This window comes from Cantharellus anzutake, assembly GCF_015039405.1.
Source record: "Cantharellus anzutake strain C23 chromosome Unknown EI90scaffold_8, whole genome shotgun sequence".
NCBI classification, from domain to species: domain Eukaryota; kingdom Fungi; phylum Basidiomycota; class Agaricomycetes; order Cantharellales; family Hydnaceae; genus Cantharellus; species Cantharellus anzutake.
In genome coordinates, this window is record NW_024066958.1 from 924,491 (window position 1) to 943,565 (window position 19,075).

The 19,075-nt window shown below is 49.6% G+C and overlaps 8 protein-coding genes across 8 annotated transcripts; 3 read left to right on the plus strand and 5 right to left on the minus strand.

The window, feature by feature from the left end:
• Positions 1–300: 300 nt before the first annotated feature.
• Positions 301–2,030, minus strand: EI90DRAFT_3041472 (uncharacterized protein). Its single transcript, XM_039059104.1, has 2 exons — positions 957–2,030; positions 301–899 (listed from the first exon to the last, which is right to left on the minus strand). Exons 1-2 carry the CDS (start codon positions 1,848–1,850, stop codon positions 780–782), a joined length of 1,014 nt encoding a protein of 337 aa, XP_038920317.1. The 5' UTR covers positions 1,851–2,030; the 3' UTR covers positions 301–779.
• A 1,314-nt stretch (positions 2,031–3,344) lies between these two features.
• On the plus strand, positions 3,345–6,268 carry EI90DRAFT_3144367 (aminoimidazole ribonucleotide synthetase; the record flags this gene model as incomplete). The annotated part of the gene is made up of 10 exons (XM_039065138.1): positions 3,345–3,636; positions 3,730–4,020; positions 4,075–4,326; positions 4,386–4,540; positions 4,598–4,742; positions 4,807–4,990; positions 5,057–5,343; positions 5,400–5,512; positions 5,545–5,602; positions 5,655–6,268. 10 exons carry the CDS (start codon positions 3,345–3,347, stop codon positions 6,266–6,268), a joined length of 2,391 nt encoding a protein of 796 aa, XP_038920318.1.
• A 1,117-nt stretch (positions 6,269–7,385) lies between these two features.
• On the minus strand, positions 7,386–9,513 carry EI90DRAFT_3013387 (uncharacterized protein; the record flags this gene model as incomplete). Its single annotated transcript, XM_039056660.1, has 5 exons — positions 7,386–7,995; positions 8,054–8,704; positions 8,762–9,149; positions 9,251–9,331; positions 9,399–9,513. The coding sequence occupies 5 exons, from the start codon at positions 9,511–9,513 to the stop codon at positions 7,386–7,388; spliced, it is 1,845 nt and encodes a 614-aa protein (XP_038920319.1).
• A 279-nt stretch (positions 9,514–9,792) lies between these two features.
• Positions 9,793–11,523, minus strand: EI90DRAFT_2909233 (NAD-dependent glycerol-3-phosphate dehydrogenase; the record flags this gene model as incomplete). Its single annotated transcript, XM_039054366.1, has 11 exons — positions 9,793–9,972; positions 10,049–10,107; positions 10,192–10,270; positions 10,322–10,365; positions 10,423–10,554; positions 10,614–10,775; positions 10,828–10,852; positions 10,903–11,059; positions 11,120–11,247; positions 11,306–11,379; positions 11,442–11,523. The coding sequence occupies 11 exons, from the start codon at positions 11,521–11,523 to the stop codon at positions 9,793–9,795; spliced, it is 1,122 nt and encodes a 373-aa protein (XP_038920320.1).
• Positions 11,524–13,204: 1,681 nt separating this feature from the next.
• EI90DRAFT_2536835 (uncharacterized protein) lies at positions 13,205–14,639 on the plus strand. Its single transcript, XM_039053197.1, has 4 exons — positions 13,205–13,235; positions 13,299–13,553; positions 13,617–14,303; positions 14,591–14,639. The coding sequence occupies exons 2-3, from the start codon at positions 13,483–13,485 to the stop codon at positions 14,176–14,178; spliced, it is 633 nt and encodes a 210-aa protein (XP_038920321.1). The 5' UTR covers positions 13,205–13,235; positions 13,299–13,482; the 3' UTR covers positions 14,179–14,303; positions 14,591–14,639.
• On the minus strand, positions 14,055–14,667 carry EI90DRAFT_3041483 (uncharacterized protein). The gene is made up of 2 exons (XM_039059105.1): positions 14,231–14,667; positions 14,055–14,174 (listed from the first exon to the last, which is right to left on the minus strand). Exon 1 carries the CDS (start codon positions 14,573–14,575, stop codon positions 14,360–14,362), a length of 216 nt encoding a protein of 71 aa, XP_038920322.1. The 5' UTR covers positions 14,576–14,667; the 3' UTR covers positions 14,055–14,174; positions 14,231–14,359.
• A 1,266-nt stretch (positions 14,668–15,933) lies between these two features.
• On the plus strand, positions 15,934–16,585 carry EI90DRAFT_2537137 (uncharacterized protein). The gene is made up of 3 exons (XM_039053198.1): positions 15,934–16,137; positions 16,189–16,290; positions 16,356–16,585. Exons 1-3 carry the CDS (start codon positions 16,057–16,059, stop codon positions 16,500–16,502), a joined length of 330 nt encoding a protein of 109 aa, XP_038920323.1. The 5' UTR covers positions 15,934–16,056; the 3' UTR covers positions 16,503–16,585.
• Positions 16,357–18,355, minus strand: EI90DRAFT_3041487 (uncharacterized protein). Its single transcript, XM_039059106.1, has 2 exons — positions 17,722–18,355; positions 16,357–17,667 (listed from the first exon to the last, which is right to left on the minus strand). Exons 1-2 carry the CDS (start codon positions 18,109–18,111, stop codon positions 16,669–16,671), a joined length of 1,389 nt encoding a protein of 462 aa, XP_038920324.1. The 5' UTR covers positions 18,112–18,355; the 3' UTR covers positions 16,357–16,668.
• Positions 18,356–19,075: the final 720 nt, after the last annotated feature.

Genomic DNA, 19,075 nt, shown 5'->3' on the forward strand with positions numbered 1-19,075 from the left:
AGATAGTTTCTAGCTTACCTCTGATTGATCGCGAGTTGAGTAGCGGATTGCCTTATCCCCTGACCACCTTTGCTGAGACCCGTGGCCGACGACGCTCTTAGTATTCATTATTATCCATGCCTCACATGGGTACGGAAGAGGCTCTTGCGAACCTTAAGACCCCGGCACCATGAGCGCTAAATGCCGAATGTATTGACACTGAAATTGACCCTGACTTCCGACCATTTTCGGACAAGCACGAGATCCGACTGGGGTCATGCATCCAAATCTGACGCGCAGATTTTTTTGACGGTTGCTGTAATTGAACACAATCATGGCCGCTGCTGATAAGAGTCATATACCACAGGCAATCGATCCACTTCTCGTGGCTTGTCATAATGATTCAAGGAGCTCCAGTCCGGGATTCTAATCACGTTAACTACTCCTGGCCGAGGTATCGAATCAAATAAGATTCCCACCAACCCCAAATGTGTCGGTGGACTCGACAAGGCCAATGTGAGTAGTCGGTTGGTAATCTCAGAACAGGGTGTGTAAGGAATTCAACGTTGGAGGGCTATGCATTTCTGTCAACGCCGTCCCATGTGTTGACGAAACTTCCCAAAATGGTTCCCTCGTTTAGTTTCGTTATTGTTTATCGGGACTCGGACTTCGATGTTTTTGTTTTCCTCGCTGTCTTGGGCTGGCAGTCCTAATTCCACCACTTCATTAAAACATTTGAGAACCTCCGTTCGATGACTGAAGGACGAAAATTAAGAAAGACGGTGAGCTACACGGAACAGTCATTCTTTCTTCTCTGCAGGCTTTGCAGCTGCCTTGACTCTTATCTGTTCGTCTATCCACTCCTTATACATCAGCGGGCCTGCCAACCCAATCGCAGGCCCGAACAGGAAGGCCGACACCTGAAACAAAGGATTTGAGTCTATGGTCAGAACACATGGCAAACTTATTTCACTCACAATCGACCCAAAAACCGCGACCACGAAGTGCTTTATATCGTCAAACGCCCAACTCCAACACGCTACCAGCCAGGTTGATAGGGAGATGAAAATCTCATCCCATTGCAAAAAGCGCTTCGACCCATCCTGGATTGCTGAACGAAGCGTTTCCTGCCCCGTTGAGTACTCAAATGGTCCCAGGTGGGGCTTGAAGGTTGCAGTCAGCGTGGTTAAAACTCTGTTTAAAGTCAGGTCAACTCCGGGGGAAACCGCAGGCGAGAAGGAGCTCGTCAAGTTGAAAGGATTATCTGAGATGAGTGACAAAAGGAAAGGAAGATGGCCAAGTGTGCCCACAGAGGACAAAATGACATATGAGAATTGAATGAAAAGATATGTCTGAGCTCCTGGAAGCTTCCCGGCTATCCTTTGCGTCGGCCCCCTGGAGGATGGGGTAGGAGGGTAAACGAATCGGAATAGAGACTGCAGAATGGCAATGTAAACGGGGAACAATTGCCATAATGCGATAATATATGGGGTTGGGTTAAACAGCACAATCATCGTCGGGACAACAAGACCGATTATGATTGCTAGGAATGCCCCCTGGACGTGGCGGATGTGGGGTCGGACGGTTGGTTTGCCGTTCACTCGGGCGGTCGTTTTTGCCATTAAAGAAAACAGATAGTAGATGGGTAAGATAAGTCCTCCCGTCTTGAGCTGGTAAGCGATCCCAGTGATGAGGGGGATACCAATAGACAGTAATCCCGAGTATGGAAAGAGCGATGCGCAGTCGATGAGTAGGAAGAAGGCTGGAACAGCGAGGGAGTAAAGTATCTCAAAGGCGAATACTTGTGAAGAAATATCCTGCTCGGGACCACCGGATATTACAGAGTCGAAGAATGTGACGAGTTTACACATGAGGATATCCAAGCCTGTCACGCCCACGTACTTGAATCTGAACGTAGCGTGAACATCGTCCGCTGAGGGGATGGAAATTGGGCAAGCCTTGGACCAAGCTACAGCAGCGATGGGATGAGTCTCCTGACCCCATATGAAGTAGTTCGCCGCAACGATGATGGCAGCAAATACTTGAACTAGGATCACAGTTTTGAAGAATATGTGGAGTGCTGACGTGGGACACTTCAACAAACGGAACCCCTTCACTAGCGGTAGAACATACCCCCCGCCGCCATGACCGAAAATCGAGCTTTTTGGGCTTTCCTTGGTCTCTTCAGAGAAGTGATGGGTGGTTGCAACTGCCTTGCTGCTCTCTTGAGTTCTGACAGGTGAGTGTGATACAATACATCAGCCTCGGACCCGTGGAGAATTCAATTGATTTATCATACATACATACGGCTTTCTCCACTCATTCAATTTCTTGTGCATATACAGCGCTTTGACGCTCATAGCGATATACGTCATTGGCCGTAAGTAATACGGAAACTACACTAAAAATCAACAAGCAGGCTACTAGTAACCTACTCCCTCCTGCAATGGAATCGAGTCAATGAACGTCACGATGAGGGTCCTGTTAGAAATTAGGAATATCGACGTCCCATATTTTGGGTGCACAGACCTGCAGTCGCCAGAGATTTTCCTTTCTTGTCTTTCTTGTAGATCGACGTCGTTGCAGGCTTAAAAGCCACTGGACGCGACCTTTTCTTTGCTTCCCTCAGTTCTACTCTCGTGAACTGAGGTGAGGTCTACCTTTCTTACGCGACTACTCGTTACTGAGAGATCGTGTACTTCACTTAGCGCTTATTGTCCGCTAGTTCTCTCACAGGTCTGGTATTCCTTGTTAGGGGTTCACATAATCCTGTATGTGCGATGCGCATGCCAAGCATGACTCGCCCCTGGAGCGGTGAATGCCTGTGGTTTACCACTGTCATCGGGACCCCTCTGAATATATATTTCGAAAAATTAAAATCTTAAATTTCTTGGAGTATACCTGTTTTGGATTACTCTCTTCCAAAGTCAGTGTGCATTCACAGCGCTTGACTATAGAACACAATTTTTGGACTGTACGACTTATCCAGGACTGAGGTGAGTCTGAGCTTTGTCCTTTTTTCTTATCTTGTACCTATGACTTTGTAACTAACTCTTGTACACCAGAGAGAATGTCGCTAGGTGACTATCTAATATTATTTCTAGTTCACGTACGTACACCGGGACTGAGCAACGTCGCCAGTCCTTATAAAAACCCAGCATGATTCAAGCTGTGCGTATGAGAGCCAGCTCTTGAGCTTGAGCCGGTTTGTTTGTTTGTTTTATTCTGGATATTTAACCAGCTTGAGCCGGTCTGCGAAGTGTGAGAATCCTGCCAACGCATAGCCACCCATCGAGATCGTCGCGATGGTTTCTTTCAATCATTGATCCGCAAAACCCACGAGCTCTGAAGGAGTGAACTGCTGCATGTCGTACAAAACACACGATTTGGTAATCCTTGTCGTTGGAAGCGGAGGGAGAGAGCATGCTCTGGCGTGGCGGATTGCTAAATCCCCTCTCGTCAAGCGTGTTCATGTAGCTCCAGGCAACGGCGGCACTGCCAGTATCGCAGATGGCAGTAAAGTCGTTAACGTTTCCGGGATGAGCACAAGTGATTTCAAGTCGCTTGTCAAATTCGCTGTTGACGAGCACGTCGACCTCGTTGTGCCCGGTCCCGAGCAACCACTCGTCGACGGCATCGAAGAAGCATTTAGGAAGGGTTAGCTTGGTCTTAGCAAGACTCGATGCTATGCGTGCTTAAGTCTTCTCCCTCTTCTGCTCAATATGCGCATCCTCCACCTGCTCAAGATAGTCGGGATCCCGGTTTTTGGACCAACTGCGCACGCCGCGCGCATGGAAGGCTCAAAAGCCTTCGCAAAGGATTTCATGGCTCGCAATGATATACCGACGGCTTCTTACCGCATCTTTGAACCTTCTCAGTATGACGAAGCCTTGAAATATGTCGATCAGCATGGTTTTCAAAACGTTGTTCTCAAGGCCAGCGGCTTGGCTGCAGGGAAGGGTGTACTGCTTCCCGAAACGGCAGGAGATGCCGAACGTGGTCTCCGCGCAATATTACTTGAAAAAGCTTTCGGGGACGCAGGTAACGAGGTAGTTGAAACCTGGATTAATTACGTTCCCACAATCATTTTGTTAGGTTCATCCGTTGTCATCGAAGAGCGGCTTACTGGCCCGGAACTTTCAATATTGGCTTTTTCTGATGGTTATACAATCATTCCCCTCCCTCCTGCACAGGACCATAAACGTATTGGGGAGGGTGATACTGGGTTGAACACAGGAGGGATGGGTGCATATAGTCCTGCCCCTCCAAGCATTGCTAGCCCAGGGACCCTAAAAAGGATACAAAAAGAAGTTCTTCAGCCTACTATAGATGGAATGAGACGAGAAGGTTTGGCCCCTATGAACTAATTCATTTCAGGCAATCTTATGTCCAGCATATTTCATTAGGATTCCCCTTCCTCGGCATGTTATTCACAGGGCTTATGATTACGCCCTCGGGCGATCCCAAGGTTCTCGAGTATAATGTGCGGTTCGGTGATCCTGAAACAGAAGCCCTGCTCCTCTTGCTGGACGACAACACTGATTTAGCAGAAATACTACTTGTTCGTATATGAGAAATATTCTGCTCTCGATTCCTGAACCCTTTCTCCCCCACTAAGGCTTGCGTCCATCGTCGTCTTGACGCCGTAAAAATTTCTTACCGCTCCGGATCCGCTGTGTCAGTGGTCCTAGCGTCCGGCGGTTACCCAGGGTCATTCGAGAAAGGAAAAATAATCACCATCAATGAGGATGAGATCCCAAGAGGTGATTTCCGACAATTCTTGGTACTCCGCAGGTCGCCCTAATCCTCGTTCATGTATATTTTCAGGAGTGCAGATTTTCCATGCCGGCACTGCCCTTAACAAAAAGAAGCAAATCGTCACATCTGGAGGACGCGTCCTCGTTGTTTCGGCATATGCAGAGACTCTCCAGGAAGCGCTTGACCTCGCCTATCGGGGGATTCAGAAGGTGAACTTCGAAGGAATGGTGTATCGACGAGACATTGGACACCGGTTAGTCCCCGATCACAATTAAGTCTATGGCATGGCCACCCAAATCGATAACGGCATTGCCTCCAGAGCCCTCAAGGCACTTCCTTTAGAACAAGGCTTAACTTACGCTTCTGCTGGTGTTTCCATAGCGGCTGGAGATGAGCTCGTGAAGGCAATTAAACCACTTGTACAGTCCACGCGACGCAAAGGTGCCGAAGAAGCAGAAATCGGTGGATTTGGTGGCATCTTTGATCTCAAATCCATCGTGGGGAACGGCCTTGGACAAACGAGGGACCCACTGCTCGTAAGTGGCACTGACGGTGTTGGCACAAAGTTACGTGTCGCCATTGACGCGGGCATACACGACACCGTTGGTGAGTTGTTCAACATTAGGTAGTGACTTTGAGGTCGCTCAATGCCACCTAAATAGGCATCGACCTTGTCGCCATGTCCGTGAATGACCTTTTGGTTCAAGGGGCGGAGCCATTGTTCTTCCTTGATTACTACGGATGCAGCAAACTGGACGTTCCAGTTGCGGTACAAGTTATCAAGGGATAGCAGAAGGCTGTCGACAGTCTGGTTGTGTTTTGAACGGCGGTGAGACGGCGGAAATGCCGGGGATATATAATGAAAGTGCGAGAAGCCTGGTTTTCACTTGATCCCGAATTTTGACCACACGAAACAGATGATTATGATCTTGCTGGCTTCGCCGTTGGCGTGGTTGAGCGCTCTCTTCTCCTCCCAAGGAAGGACATTCAAGCCGGAGATGTACTATTGGGCATTGCATCCTCTGGCCTCCATTCAAACGGTTTCTCCCTCGTACGGAAGATTATTTCCTCAAAAGGGGTTGCCTTTGAGGATCAATGTCCATGGGATCCTTCGACTACCATTGGTCGCTCTCTCCTGATACCGACTCGCATTTATGTCAAGTCCCTTTTACCCGCGGCCAAGGCGGGGCTGTTCAAGGGCATGGCTCACATTACTGGCGGTGGCTTCATCGAAAATATCCCGCGAGTATTCCCAAAGTCCTCTGGCCTTGGCTGCTTCGTCGACGTAAAAACATTCCCTCGACCTCCCGTTTTCTCTTACCTTTCCAAGGTAGGAAAAGTCGAGCATCGTGAGATGGCACGTACCTTCAACAATGGCATCGGGATGGTTATCGTGGTTGATAAGCAAAATGTGGAAAAGGCAAGACAGGCGATCCTCGCCTCGGGTGAAGAAGGAAACGTGTATGTTATCGGTGAGGTCACAGATGATGAAGGCGTTGAATTGCGTGGCCTGGTCGCATGGGACGCGTGACCCTCCCCTTTTGATGTGTTCAAATGGCCAAAATGTACTGTCGTGATTTGTGTGGTCTCATAGTGAGATCACAAGTCCCTTAAAAACAAATATTATTCAGCATTTGATTTTTCTTTTAATCACCGATGTTCAATCCGCGGCTGATAGCCGCCAAATGCGTAACGATTGCGATGATACCACGCAAGTGTTGGTTGCAAACCAGCACACAGGGCTGCGTCGAATATGATTGGAGCGAGCCTACACACAGATCGATGCAAAAGTGCACAGACAAGGGACGAAAGACGAGAGCATTGCGAGAGGAACATGTAAGTGTATCTATACGGATGGTGTGTTGATCTTCGTCATCAGCGGCCGCGAATCCATGTGCCATGCATATCATGAGTCCAGGCGGAGCGGGGGTTGATGCAATGGTAATGATGATGAAAGGATGGGTGTACACATGCACACCATGCATGATAGGAAGGAGAGTTAGGACCAAACAAAAAAGAGAGAGAAAATCTGAATCAAATGCTGGATAATGTTACTTGGATGTCACTAGTTCATAGGTGAAGATAAGAGCACGATCGCAAAAAGACAGATAACCAGTCAATGTGGTGACCTGCGAACAAGGATATAGCAACATCGGACCGATGTCACGTAGATTGAAAATCGGAAAACGAGATGAATAGAACGATCGAAAGCGAAGCCGAGAGGTAGCATAGAGAGATAGAGAGATAAAAGTCAAGATTTGCCAACAATCAGAACGGGAATTGGTTGAACCTACAAAAAAACGAAAGTGATTAAAAAGGAGCCCGTCTAAGGGTGTCAATTCACTTTCGAAGGTGGACGACCACCAGACCTACGACAAAGAGTCCCAGAACAGAAATGAAATGTGTACGCGGCTCAATCAATTCCCGTTTTCGTGCAAGTGCGTGTGGGAAGAGTCGAATGATGGGGAAGAAATGATGAACAGAAAATACGAGACCAAGTGTGAGTGCAAGTTGTTGCAGATGATCGGAAATCACGCGATCATTCCAGGAGGAAAACGAATTGACGGCCTGTTATCGGACACGCAACTTGTCGATATAACCGATCGATTGTGGGACCTCCTGAGGCCCCGATTAATCCATCGATCACCCTAAGCGACAGCAGGAACCATTTCGAGTGAATTCAGGGCCTTGGCAGCACGAGGGGAAGAAGAATTGGAACTTGATCCGTTCACTCCTGCATCCTTTTCGGATGAAGCGACTGAGGAACCTTCCACCTTGGTCACGCCTACGTCAACAGCAGCAGTGACCTCCTTTGCCACCTTGGGGACCGATCTGTGGGATGGTGTACTTTTCAAAATTTGGGCCGCCGTCTTGCCGTTCAGTAATGATTGAACTGAGCTAGCGGGTGAGCGGGTGATTGCCGAAGACCCATTCAGAGAAGGGAAATCGTCTGCATTTGGCACACGCTGAGGAGGTGGCTGAGACTTGGCCGAAGCGTGCGCACTTTTTCCGTTGTGAGAGTTCTTTCCATGATAGCCGTTTGCTAAGCTTAGATTACGTATGTTGGAAGGTAGAGTAGAGAGCTGTTCGGCAATCGTTGCTTTGTCTGGGCGCTGACCGGAGAAGTATTTTACTTCGAAGTCATTAGTCTTCTTTTCATCCGGATTCGCACCGTTCGTACGTCCCCTGTAGCTGCGTAGATAGGGGTAGGAGTGTCGACCAGGATCATCCTCAATATGCTGAAACCGGCAGCTATCGCTACAGTAACCGCAATTTAGTTCATGGGAAATCGACAAGGGGAAAAAAAAATACTAACCCATTGCGGCACTTGCCAGATGGGAAGAACATGCAAGGGAGATTGGTCTTTCGAGGACCTCCGTTGCTGAAGGACGGACGTCCACGACGGAACCCATTAAAAGAGCCTTCTCGTGGGCCATTCTGACTGGGAGGAAATCCTGTCGATTCCCCCGTCTTTCTAAATTCAGTGTCAACGTGAGTAGGCGAAGGAGGCATATGACCATTCGGTTGAGGGACAGGGAGAGGATGATAAGGGTATTGAAATCCACCGTTGGAGTCCTGGCGGTAATGTGTGTTCTGAGTGGGAGATGTGGATGGGCCAGGGTATGGGGCGACGTGTGAAACCTGGGGAGGGTAGGGGCCAGCTAAGTAATAAGCTTGGGGAGGAGGTGGTAACATGTAAGGCCCAGGGGGAGGAGGGGCGGTGAACTGTCCATCTTGTTGGGGAGATGTAGAAGGCGGAGGAGATGCATCTTGTGAATGAGTGGGCTGCTGTTGCACATGTGGTGGTGGTGGGTAATTTGGTGTTGGGTAGAAAGGTGGGGGATAAGGAACGGGTGCCTTGGAGTCATAGGCTGGATATTGCGGAGCAGGCATTCCAGGAAAATAAGGGGTGGGCTGCGGATGCGCAAACGCGCAAGATGCGCCGTAACGACATGCAGGGAAGTATCTGTTGAAAAAAAAAAAGTTTTAGGACTGTTGAGAAATTGCTTGGAGATTTACTAACCGGCATGGGATATTTTTGGTGACTTCTGGGGGTGGCATATTTTGTCCATGGTACGCGCCCGCAGCATGTGGGGGACTGTACTCTCCCTGGATAAGGGGAGGTGGAGGAAGATAGTAAGCGCCCTCAGGCAAGTAGTAGCCTGCATAAGAAGGGTCTTCGCCTCCAGGGGCCCCCATCGGTCGGTAATACACGTGAGGAGGAGGATATTGTTCATCGGCCGAGTATGACGTGGTGTCGCCATTCTGGGCGCCCTCTCCCACAACTCCAGGAACCGGACTAGGAGGAACAGAGTGAGAGGCTCCCCAGGAAGTTCTGGCCCCCGCTAAGATATTCAATATCGTCTCATCGCTGGTGTAAGTCTCCGGCCTTCCGTTGTAAGGGTTTGCACCTGCACATTGAGTCAGAAGACGGACATCAGCGATTGGAAACCATGCCGGACAAATGGCGGAGAACTACGTGGAAACAGGGGTTGGGGGCGTGGCTACGCACCTCCTGAATGCAAAAGTTCCTTCACAACCTCTGTCTGACCGTTTCGAACAGCCTGGATGAGAGGGGTACAACCCGTGTGATCTATACAGACGATCGCGTTGAGACTCGATAATTTTTTTACATGAATCCGAGTGAACACTGAGCACACCTTTGATCTCTACATCAACGTCTGGGGTTTGTTGCTGTTCCTTGTCGGCACACAGAAGTTGCTTAACTTGTTCGAGGTTGCCTTCAGAGGCAGCGTTCCAGATCGCATTCACCATCAGAAGATACGGATGGAATTGGGGGGGGAAGCGCGTTAAAAACGTTTGAGACGATACAACAGAGCAGCGAGAAGGGAAAAGGAAACGGCAACAAGAAGCAAAGGTAGGGAAAGAAAAAAAGTTTCCGGATATACCCAACACATCACATGCATCAACATTCTGATTCTCGTTACTTGCCACTTCAGACCGTGGGTCAACACAGCGTGTGCGTGGAAATTATCCCTCTCCCAGTCCGACCTAGATCCATTATTGCGGCCTTTGGCAAGGCTGCAGAAAAATTCACGCCGCGGTTGCGTTCGCAAGCGATAGCCCCAACTTGTTCATCAACTTTTCCACAGGTCCACCGGCACGGCCAGGCAAGTCCATTTCCTGATTTGCCAGGGGTTGCGACATCAAATTCTGCGCCATATCCGCCAGTGGCACCCCACGGTAGAGTACTTCGTACACAGCGGTGGCAATCTGCGCAAATGCACCGGAAGAAATCGCTTCACATGTCAGAAAAATTTATGGGAACTTGCTGATCAGCAACACTCACGGGTGCGTGCACCCCAAAGTCTTGAACAATCTCGTAAACCGCTTCAGCCGTCGAAACACCTATTCGGATACGCGGCAAATATCGGACGTGTCCGCAACCGGATAAATGCGTAACCGTCGCCAACAGAAGTTCGAGGCACTTACCTTCTGCGACACTACCTAATGTGTTAAGGATGTCTTTTAATGCTTCGCCCTTCCCAAGACGGTAACCAACTGTGTAATTCTACACATTCATCAGCTAACACATTAAGCTACGCGCAAGTAACACGCTTACTCTTGATGTCGGTGAGCTGCATGTCAGGAACAAGTCGCCAACACCTGCAAGGAACGTTGTGCTGTTGACATGAATGAATATCCCAAGAGCTGGGTACGTACCTGCCAATGTTAAGAACGTTAACGGGGATGCTCCATATGCAGCCCCTATCCGTGTCATTTCTGCTAATGAACGCGTTATTAATCCGGCACGGGTATTGTTCTCATACCCAAGACCGGATGCAGCCCCAACAGCTATGATGTTTCAGAGAGCATCGTGAGCTTTGCCAAGGAACAAAATACTTAAAACGTACCCAATGCATACACATTTTTCAAGGCCCCAGCGAGTTGGACGCCTATTGGGTCATTTCCCGCATAACATCTGAACCATGGCTGATGGAACACGGCTGCAGCGCGCTGTGCATGCTGCAGAGACAATGACACAACAGATACATTGGTGGGCTGACGATTGATGACTAATTGATGAATGGATAAATCGTTCTCGGTAGTCGTCCGGATAATACCTACTTTCTGTTGCAAAAGAAGGGCCAGACTATGTAAGGAATTAGTAATTTGGACCCAGCTCCGAGCTACTAAACTCACCAAAAATGTCGCTACTTTAGCGACTTCTGCTCCACAAGTATCCGCGATAATCTCAAGAGTCAGCGCTTTCGTGCCAACTTCAATGCCTTTGTTGACGAAGATGATTAGGGGAAGGCTCGAAGGATCCCATCGATTATTGATCTCTTTCAGAATTGCTCTAAATGTCGTTTCTCAACATCGCTGTTGCAGTTTTATGGTACAAAGCCCTTAATCTCACCGCAAACCAGGTGTAGGTATAGCGAAGAGGATGACATCTGCACTGCTCAGAGTTTCCGAATCAGGGAGCTGCGGTCCAATGGCTTTGATCGATTCTGGGAAGGTATGGCCTTTGAGGTAGTGAGGATGCTATCGACAATGTCCTATGGTGTCAGATAAAGCGATAGGAGTTGATTGTGGTGCGAACCTTGTGAGTCTCGTTGAGGGACTTGACAGCCTCAGCATTGCGACTCCATAACACGACATCGTGTTCAGAGTCGGCTGGCCGTATCGACTCATAAGAGGGCTGGTCGATAGTACGAGCAAGTCGTTTCGATGCATACCAAGATGATCGGCCAAACAGCAACCAAAGTTCCCCGATCCGAGTACAAGTACTCGGCTGCGACTGGGAAGTGGTGCGGCCATTTTCAAGGCTAAATATATTTCTTGTGGTGAACGAGGAGAAACAAGGGGGTGATACGATAAAGAACTAGTTGAGCCAGTGCCACTCAAGCAAGGCAGCGAAGTAGTCACAAGCCTCGCGGGAGACCAGTGAAATGAACAATAACAACTGGATCGCTTATCTCGTGGAACCAGCCGAGTACTAGCCGTCGACGCGTTACAGAGGGCGCTTATCGATAAGTGTCGCGTGAGCGAGGATATGCGAGCTCCAAGGGGAGCACTCAGTGTGGTCATGTGTCACTACTTCTGAATTATCGCCTCAAGCGCGAAGATGAGTCACTCTAGAGTGCACTCCATCTTGACCTCAATCTGGCTGTCGAACCCGGGCTTGCGTTGGGTGCAATGGTCTGAAAATTTTTCTGGAATTGTCAAGGCAATTCTTGGCATGTTTACGCGCCAAACCTCAAGTGCCGATGGCAGCAGGCAGCAGTCAGCAGACGCGTTCTGTCCCTATAGAGGTGTCAGGGTCATTTTCCCTAGGAAGCTAGGGATCCCTCGCTCTACTGCAATACTCTGAATTTACGTGTCATTCAAAGTTTCGTCTGGTCGTGGTGTGCACAAACGGACTTTCTCTCAATCTAAAAATCTCAATACTCTGGGTGCATGATATCCTACTTCCTGTGCGTAAAATACCACCTCCAAGTGCAAAGGTTTGCGGTGCGTGTGTGTGCGCGCGCCCGCAACCGAAATGAAGCTTCACAAGTCGACAGGACGCTAGACAAGACGACGAGACGCCAGCCCATCAGATGGTGGGTCCCTTGGCCCCAGACCATTGCATAGTAGCCGCGCGTCCCTGGTCTGCTCGGCTAATGGATGGTTTCGGCTGGTCAAATTCTCGTATGCACGTCTATCACTACATTGGTGATTGGCGCTTGCCCTCACGAAGCCGAGATCACTGGACCTCTATCATGAGTACCCAAACGCTGAGGAATGGCGGCCTCATCCTCAGGTCATCAAGACCAAATCACTTTCAGACCTCCCGATATCCAGAACCTCCCTTACTGGGGCGGATACGTCGATTTTGTTGGCAATGCACGAAATAATTACATACGCGGAGTCACTGCACATTTGAAGTGAAACCTCCCGAGCGATCGTCACGTACGATGTTCTCAGACTCCCCTCCAGCATAAATGACCTTACGGCTGCCACAGCCGACAACGTTCACTTCAGCGATTCGGTAAAACTTACATTCGGTTTATTCTCAATTTCCACTCGATAAAGCCCCCAACGATATAGGGCCGTGGGCTGCCTGGTCGAGACGAACCCAATCCCATTGTTTTTGTCCAGTAAGTAGAACGAAATTCAGAGCTCCTGAGTTCGTGCAAGCCCATTCCGGTCCTACTGGCGGCCTCGCGTTTCGTGGTCCCTCCGAAGATAAAACGCATGCCAACGGCCCTTTCGCTATAAAGAAGGGATCACAATGTTTCATACAGCATAATACAATGAGAGCCCTATGGACTTGTTCTGTAATTTTTTTGTTATCCTTTTTGTAAAGATGTCCAACAAGAACTGTATTGTGTTTCAAAAAGGGAATTTTCTTCACTCTATTGTGTATAGCCACAATGCCTTTATCAGGGTCGGTTTCTCCATGGGAACCATCAGCGTGGGAACGGGAAAGTTCTTCGGCCTTGAGGCTTCCTCAAGGTTGTTGAACGTCCGAGAGGACAAAAACCGCTGTAAGTTCCGTTTCTCCCTCAAGCCCGCTTCTTAAACCCCCCCCACTCAGCTCCTCCTGCTAGTTCTTTATCGACTAGCATTGAAAAAACCCTCCAATAATTCACACTGGCATCCATTCGCCTGGCCAAACAATCCGCACGTTCCTCTGCGCCACCTCCAGTCGCCGTCTCAAGCTCGACGTCTACGAGCACTATTCGCAGTCCGACTTCTATTACCAGAGATCCAGCAGCAAGATCAACATCAACGATGGCTGATCCAGTTTCTTCCTCTCGCCACCGTGCCTCAACCTCTTCCTCTCGACACGGTCGAACCATAAGGTGAGTCATTCAAAAACACTCCCCCAAACTAGCAAATTTTGACATATTTTTTCGTTACCACAGTTCGACGACTCTGCTGCTGATTCTTTCCCTAGTTCTCGCGGTGTTAGCCGTGCTTCTCTCTTTGCCTTCGAGGCAACCCGCGCCATTTGTTGCTCCTCCTCCCGCTGCGTCCCCAACAGAATTGGCGGGTGGCAAACGGGCAAAAGAGCTCGCGACCCGCGAGTCGGAAGTTGCTCACCGTGAGTTTGAAGTCGCTCGACGAGAGGCAGAACTTCTTGGGGGATCCCCCGGTGGGATTACCATCCCGACTTGTTCAGCGTGCCCTGCTCCATCTACCGCTATCGTCACCGTCACTGCACATGTGCTTGAGACAAGCATTGTCCAGCAGCTGCCTGTCACTGCCACGGTCACTTCCACAGTCACTCAAGTCCAGGAAGTTGTTCGCGAGGTTGAGTCTGTTGCGATCGGAGCCGGCCCTGACCAGCGAGTAGAGGACTTGCATATTCGTGAGCACCGCGTCTCTGAGCGCGAAAAAGACGTTGGACATCGAGAGGAACTTGTTGGACGACGTGAGATCGATGTTTCCCGACGAGAGAACTGGGTTATGGAACAGTTGGTGTGAGCATGATACCTATTATTTTAATTTCCTTTTTTGACAACTATCATCCTTGCAGTGGCCTCGAGGACAAGGGTCCAATCATCGAAGAGGAAGTGGTTTATGAGGAGCCACCTCGTCGTAAAGTCAAGGTACCCCCTCCTTTCCCTCAAATCTGATTCGATTCACTTGTTGGTAGGGAGGGGAGTCAATGAGGAGTGGTGTTTTTGAACATTGAAGACGGACGAACAGCATGCATTTTCCCACATCCAACACATATTTCTTTCTCATCGCCAGTATCACTACTTCGCTTCGAATCAGCGTCTGCATTTCCTGTTCGTACACCTTCCTCGTTCGTCGCCCTCCCCGAACCAACAAGTTTCTCGTCTTTCTTTCTCTTTAAACAAGCGCACTGATTTTGCATGGCATCTGGATCTAGGAACTACCCCTTGCGCCGACACAGCCACCCCCACCTCCGGAGCCTGTCACAATTGTAGAGACAGTAACGTCAATCTCCACGGCCGTTTCCACCTCCATTGCTCGTATCACGGTAACCGTCCCTGAACCTGCTTCGATCCGCGTCGCCGCCTCTCCTGCACCTGCAGATTCATCTCGTTCCAGTAGAGCCCCAGCACCTGGTCGTACGCCTCTCTACAAGCCAAATGAGCCTATTGTGGAGGAAGTCGTGGAGGAAGTTCCAGTTCAACCACCACCAGCACCCCCAGTGCGGACTCCACGTGTGGTCGAGGTGTACGAGGATATTGAGGAGCCCGAAGAGATCCGGACGGTTACCGTGCGACGGCCCGCACCTACTCCCCCGCGTGCCCCGCAGCCTGCTCGTTCTGCTCCCAGGAGATGGTTTGGAGGTGGATGGTAGATGAAATGAACTAGACAGTATTGATAGATGTTATGTCTTATCTTCTCCTCGTGCCTGCAGGCCTCGTTCGAGGGAGACTCTGCTGTCTTCGTTTTTTTAGCGTTCCAAGTATTTTGGTTGTGTTTACCCCTTATCTTCGGACCTCCTTAACGACCTCCATCACGATCTTGCACTACTTCCCCTTACGGATTCACGACTCCTTTCCCCCTCATGTATGTTGCGTTAGGTAGTTAGTTGGTCATCTGCACATTGAACACAGATAATTTGTTACCGAAAGACAACAATACCAGAATTGGAAGCCACCAGCGGCCGAAATTTGAATGATTGGACCGGTTATCGCAAACACGCGGTCAGTACGGTCGGAGCACAGGCAGGTAGGGCTGTGCTCAATCATATACTTATTCCATCACGGCAAGTCCACTCAACTACACATGTAAGCGCGGGTGCGAGTCGCAATTCAGATTGCATTGTATGGGAAAAGGTGCGCGCCAATCTACCGCGCTGCGCAAGGGTAAATGGGGAGAAGCCTGGGCTTGTCCCAAGAGGTCTACTGTTTAAGCAAGTCAGTGCTAATTAACGAAGCTTCTCATTATGTCAAGGCTGTGTCATGCTCGCATCAACCACCGCCGCTCGACAGGTACATTCCTGGAGAACTACGGAGATGCAACGGGAATCCTCATGATAATTCACGGAAAATAGGGGGGGTGATCCGACTAAGGATTGTATCGTTACTCTCTGATAATTTCCGCCATGACATATCTAAAGCGCCCATACCAACTTGAGGCAAAATTCACATTCCGCGCGCCAATTTGACTGTCAGAAGAAGCCTTGCTTCGAGTCATGCGCAATTGCAAGAAGCGATGGATCTTGTTCTTACCGCGCGTCTTATGTAAAATGATTGCCGCGCGGGCAACGAGTTTCTTGTTGTCCTGGCAGTCATATAGGACGGCTAGAATCCCATCTTCCGGAATGGTTGGTGTCTGCCAAACCTCCAATTCCTTCACAGTGCCACCCTAGTATCTTAGAAAATGGCACCGACTATCCCTGGTATCGAGAAAATAAAGGGAAGAACCAGACATGGGTGCCTCACTTGTCGAATTCGCCACAAGGTGAATAAATGGACAAAATGCATCAAACGCACTAGCTGAGCCATGTTATAGCACTGCGTGCAGAATGAGGGCGAGGAGCCTTGCCTTGACTGCAAAAAGCTCCGTCTTGAATGCTTGGCAGGTTATGGCCTGAGTCGCCCCCAGTGGTTGAAAGTCCGTGTTGTTCATCCATCCGTCGTTGCGAGTTACAGAGATTGACAATTTTCGCGGGTTCCTAGGATAACGACCCTAGAAAGACTAAGGTCACCAAAGCGATTAAATTATGGACAAAGAAAAGAGCCCGCGAGATTAATGAGAATGAAATATTGATGATATCTCCCTATGCATCTGAGGAGGGTGATGAAACCAATCACATTCCAGAATGATTGAAGAGCATCTTTCCAGGTGTTTCCAACGGACTGGGACAATTGATGAAGCCTCATGATGTACAATATTATCACTTCCTATTATCGCCTACGTCCATAGCAGTGAATGCCATTGTAATTGCTGATACGTATAAGGGACACGAGAGGCCAAATCCCGTAGCGCTCGTTAATGAAGGTGAGTACAGTTGGAATCTCGACGTGAATTACCCCAGATTTTTTTCGTCCAACTGAGCTTGGATGGTTTCTCTTTACTGCCCCCAAGATCAGCCATCAGCCTTCGCTTGCTGGCTGCCGCGATTGCAGCTATCTCTTCGATGTTCTGGGTGTCCGGGAAGCTTGGGATTCGATCAGTGGATGGCGAGTAGAAATACGTCCCAGGCGATCGGCTGCTGCTATGGGGATGTTTTCTCGTTGGCGAGCGCTGTAACATGGTCATGCGGTCTGAGTGGGAGTTCGTGGTGTGCGTTGGGCGTGTGACCTCGAGGGAACTGCATGACGGGCTGTGATTTGGTGAGCCATGGATATCCCTCGAACAGGGGGAATGGAGGGTTAAACCATCCCGCAAGTTGGGAGGAAGCTTTGGAAGTGGCTTTTGCAGAGGACGTGTCCCACGCCACGCGAACGGGTCAGAATCAGCGCAGAAATCGTTAGAACGTCGATCGATTGAGGTGGTGTTCGTCGAGCCCGGAGTGGAAGGAGCGGACATAAGGCCATTGCTACGACCTTTACGAATAGATAACTTAGCGCTGATGGCACTAATGACACTTGTAATACTGCCAAGACTGGAAGTGCGACGCCTGTGATTGTGCGTGGATGAATTGGGAGGCTTCGGAGAGGAAAACTCATCAGATGCAGCATTGAAACCGGGAGGCGGGGTGCGCCTGCGTAGTGACCTTTCACGGAGCAGGTCACTTGTGGTTTTCACTGTGCCTGACACCGGCGGATAGCGCCGGTTGAGTGTCGAAGCGCTCCTAGAGGCATGAACTTCACGCCGATGGTTGGGGGTCGACGGCACTTCAGCATTCCAGTGCGATTGGGTGGGGGCGTCATGTCTACCTAGCCTCGGGGCATGATCATTGTTAGAATAGGGCGTGTCTGTCATGGACCTTGATCGCCGACGACTACTCTTGACGTCGCAGAGGCCCTGCGTGGGGGCCGGGACCTGCTATGGAGAAGCTTCAAGCTTATGTATGGCAAATCATCGATGCTGTCGTCGTACCACTGCTGGCTGCTGACGAAGACCAATCATGCAATTTCCAGTAATTCCGTTTCGTCGATGCGAGTCGGCAGAGTGTTGAGAGACATCGCTAACTTGCCACTCTGTGGCATTGAAGAACGGTGGAGTACGACGCATGCGTCGCGGAGTGTCATCCAAACGCTCCAGAAAGCGAGACATTTCACTGGTTGAAGAGGCTAGGTATGAGGCATAGCTAGTGGCCAGCACTTGAACCCTCTCCACAACAAAAGGTTCGCCACTTGCCCCGGGCGACCGTCGCCACTCGCTTACGCGAAATCGATCACCTAAGCCAGGTTCGAAATATTGAGACAAACAACAGCCGTGATCACGTTTCTCTGAAGTTGACAATAGCTTCAGACTTGTGGATGGCATGCCTATCCACAGTATCTCCAGGAGGATTGGCGGACGTTAACTCAACGACTGTCCCAGCTTGGCCTAGGAGCAAGTTCCCCGAGAAACGGGAGTAAGAACCTTGCCACGACCTCACAGCTTAACTTGATAGATCGAGTCATGCTATGAGCCTATGACTGATCAATTATTCTCCGCGTGACCCGGCTAAAGCATGGGGAGCTATTCCCCACCACTTTAATTAGGAGTCCTAGACCGCAAGAGAGAGGGGTGGCAGAGCCTATGACTCGTCTGTTGATTGATCTGATTTGGATTTTGGATTCACGTGAGTGTGGGACCTGAAAGAAGCGTGCCTTGGTAATTACAGTGAAGTTGGAGTGAAGATGCTAAAACCAACCCAAATAGTATAAGACGAAATGGAGGACTAGCGATGTTGTCGCTCAGTCCTGAACTAGAAATATATTGGAATAATCACCTAGCGATGTTGTCGCTGGTGTACAAGTACTCAATACATGATTTGTGGATAAAAAACAAATCAACGACTCACCTCAGTCCCGTTGTACGTGAACTGAGGAAAGGTTGGGTTGTACAAGAAATGGGTTTTTATAGTTAGGCGCTATGAATGCGCACTGACTTTGGCACGGATGTCACCAAGAAAGGTAATAGGTGAAAATCTAAGACGCCACATCACCAAACGTGAGTTGGTCATAGCGTACACCATAGTACCAAGAATTCTAACAAATAGATGGATGGGTGAAAGTCCATGCCATGATTGGTCTCACCTTCCCAACTTCGGACACCTCTCGCCTCCATCTAGCCTCTACTAAAGCCTCCATCTTGATCGTTGAGTTGAGGCATTTGAGGGTAGGGATGTGGGAGTTGACGATAGGGCCGGCACTTAGGCTGAGGGTTCTCCGCACTCCGGCTTCATTAAACGAAGATGTCGTCTCCAAGATCGGCTCGGACAATCTGGCTGCTGTCGCCTTTT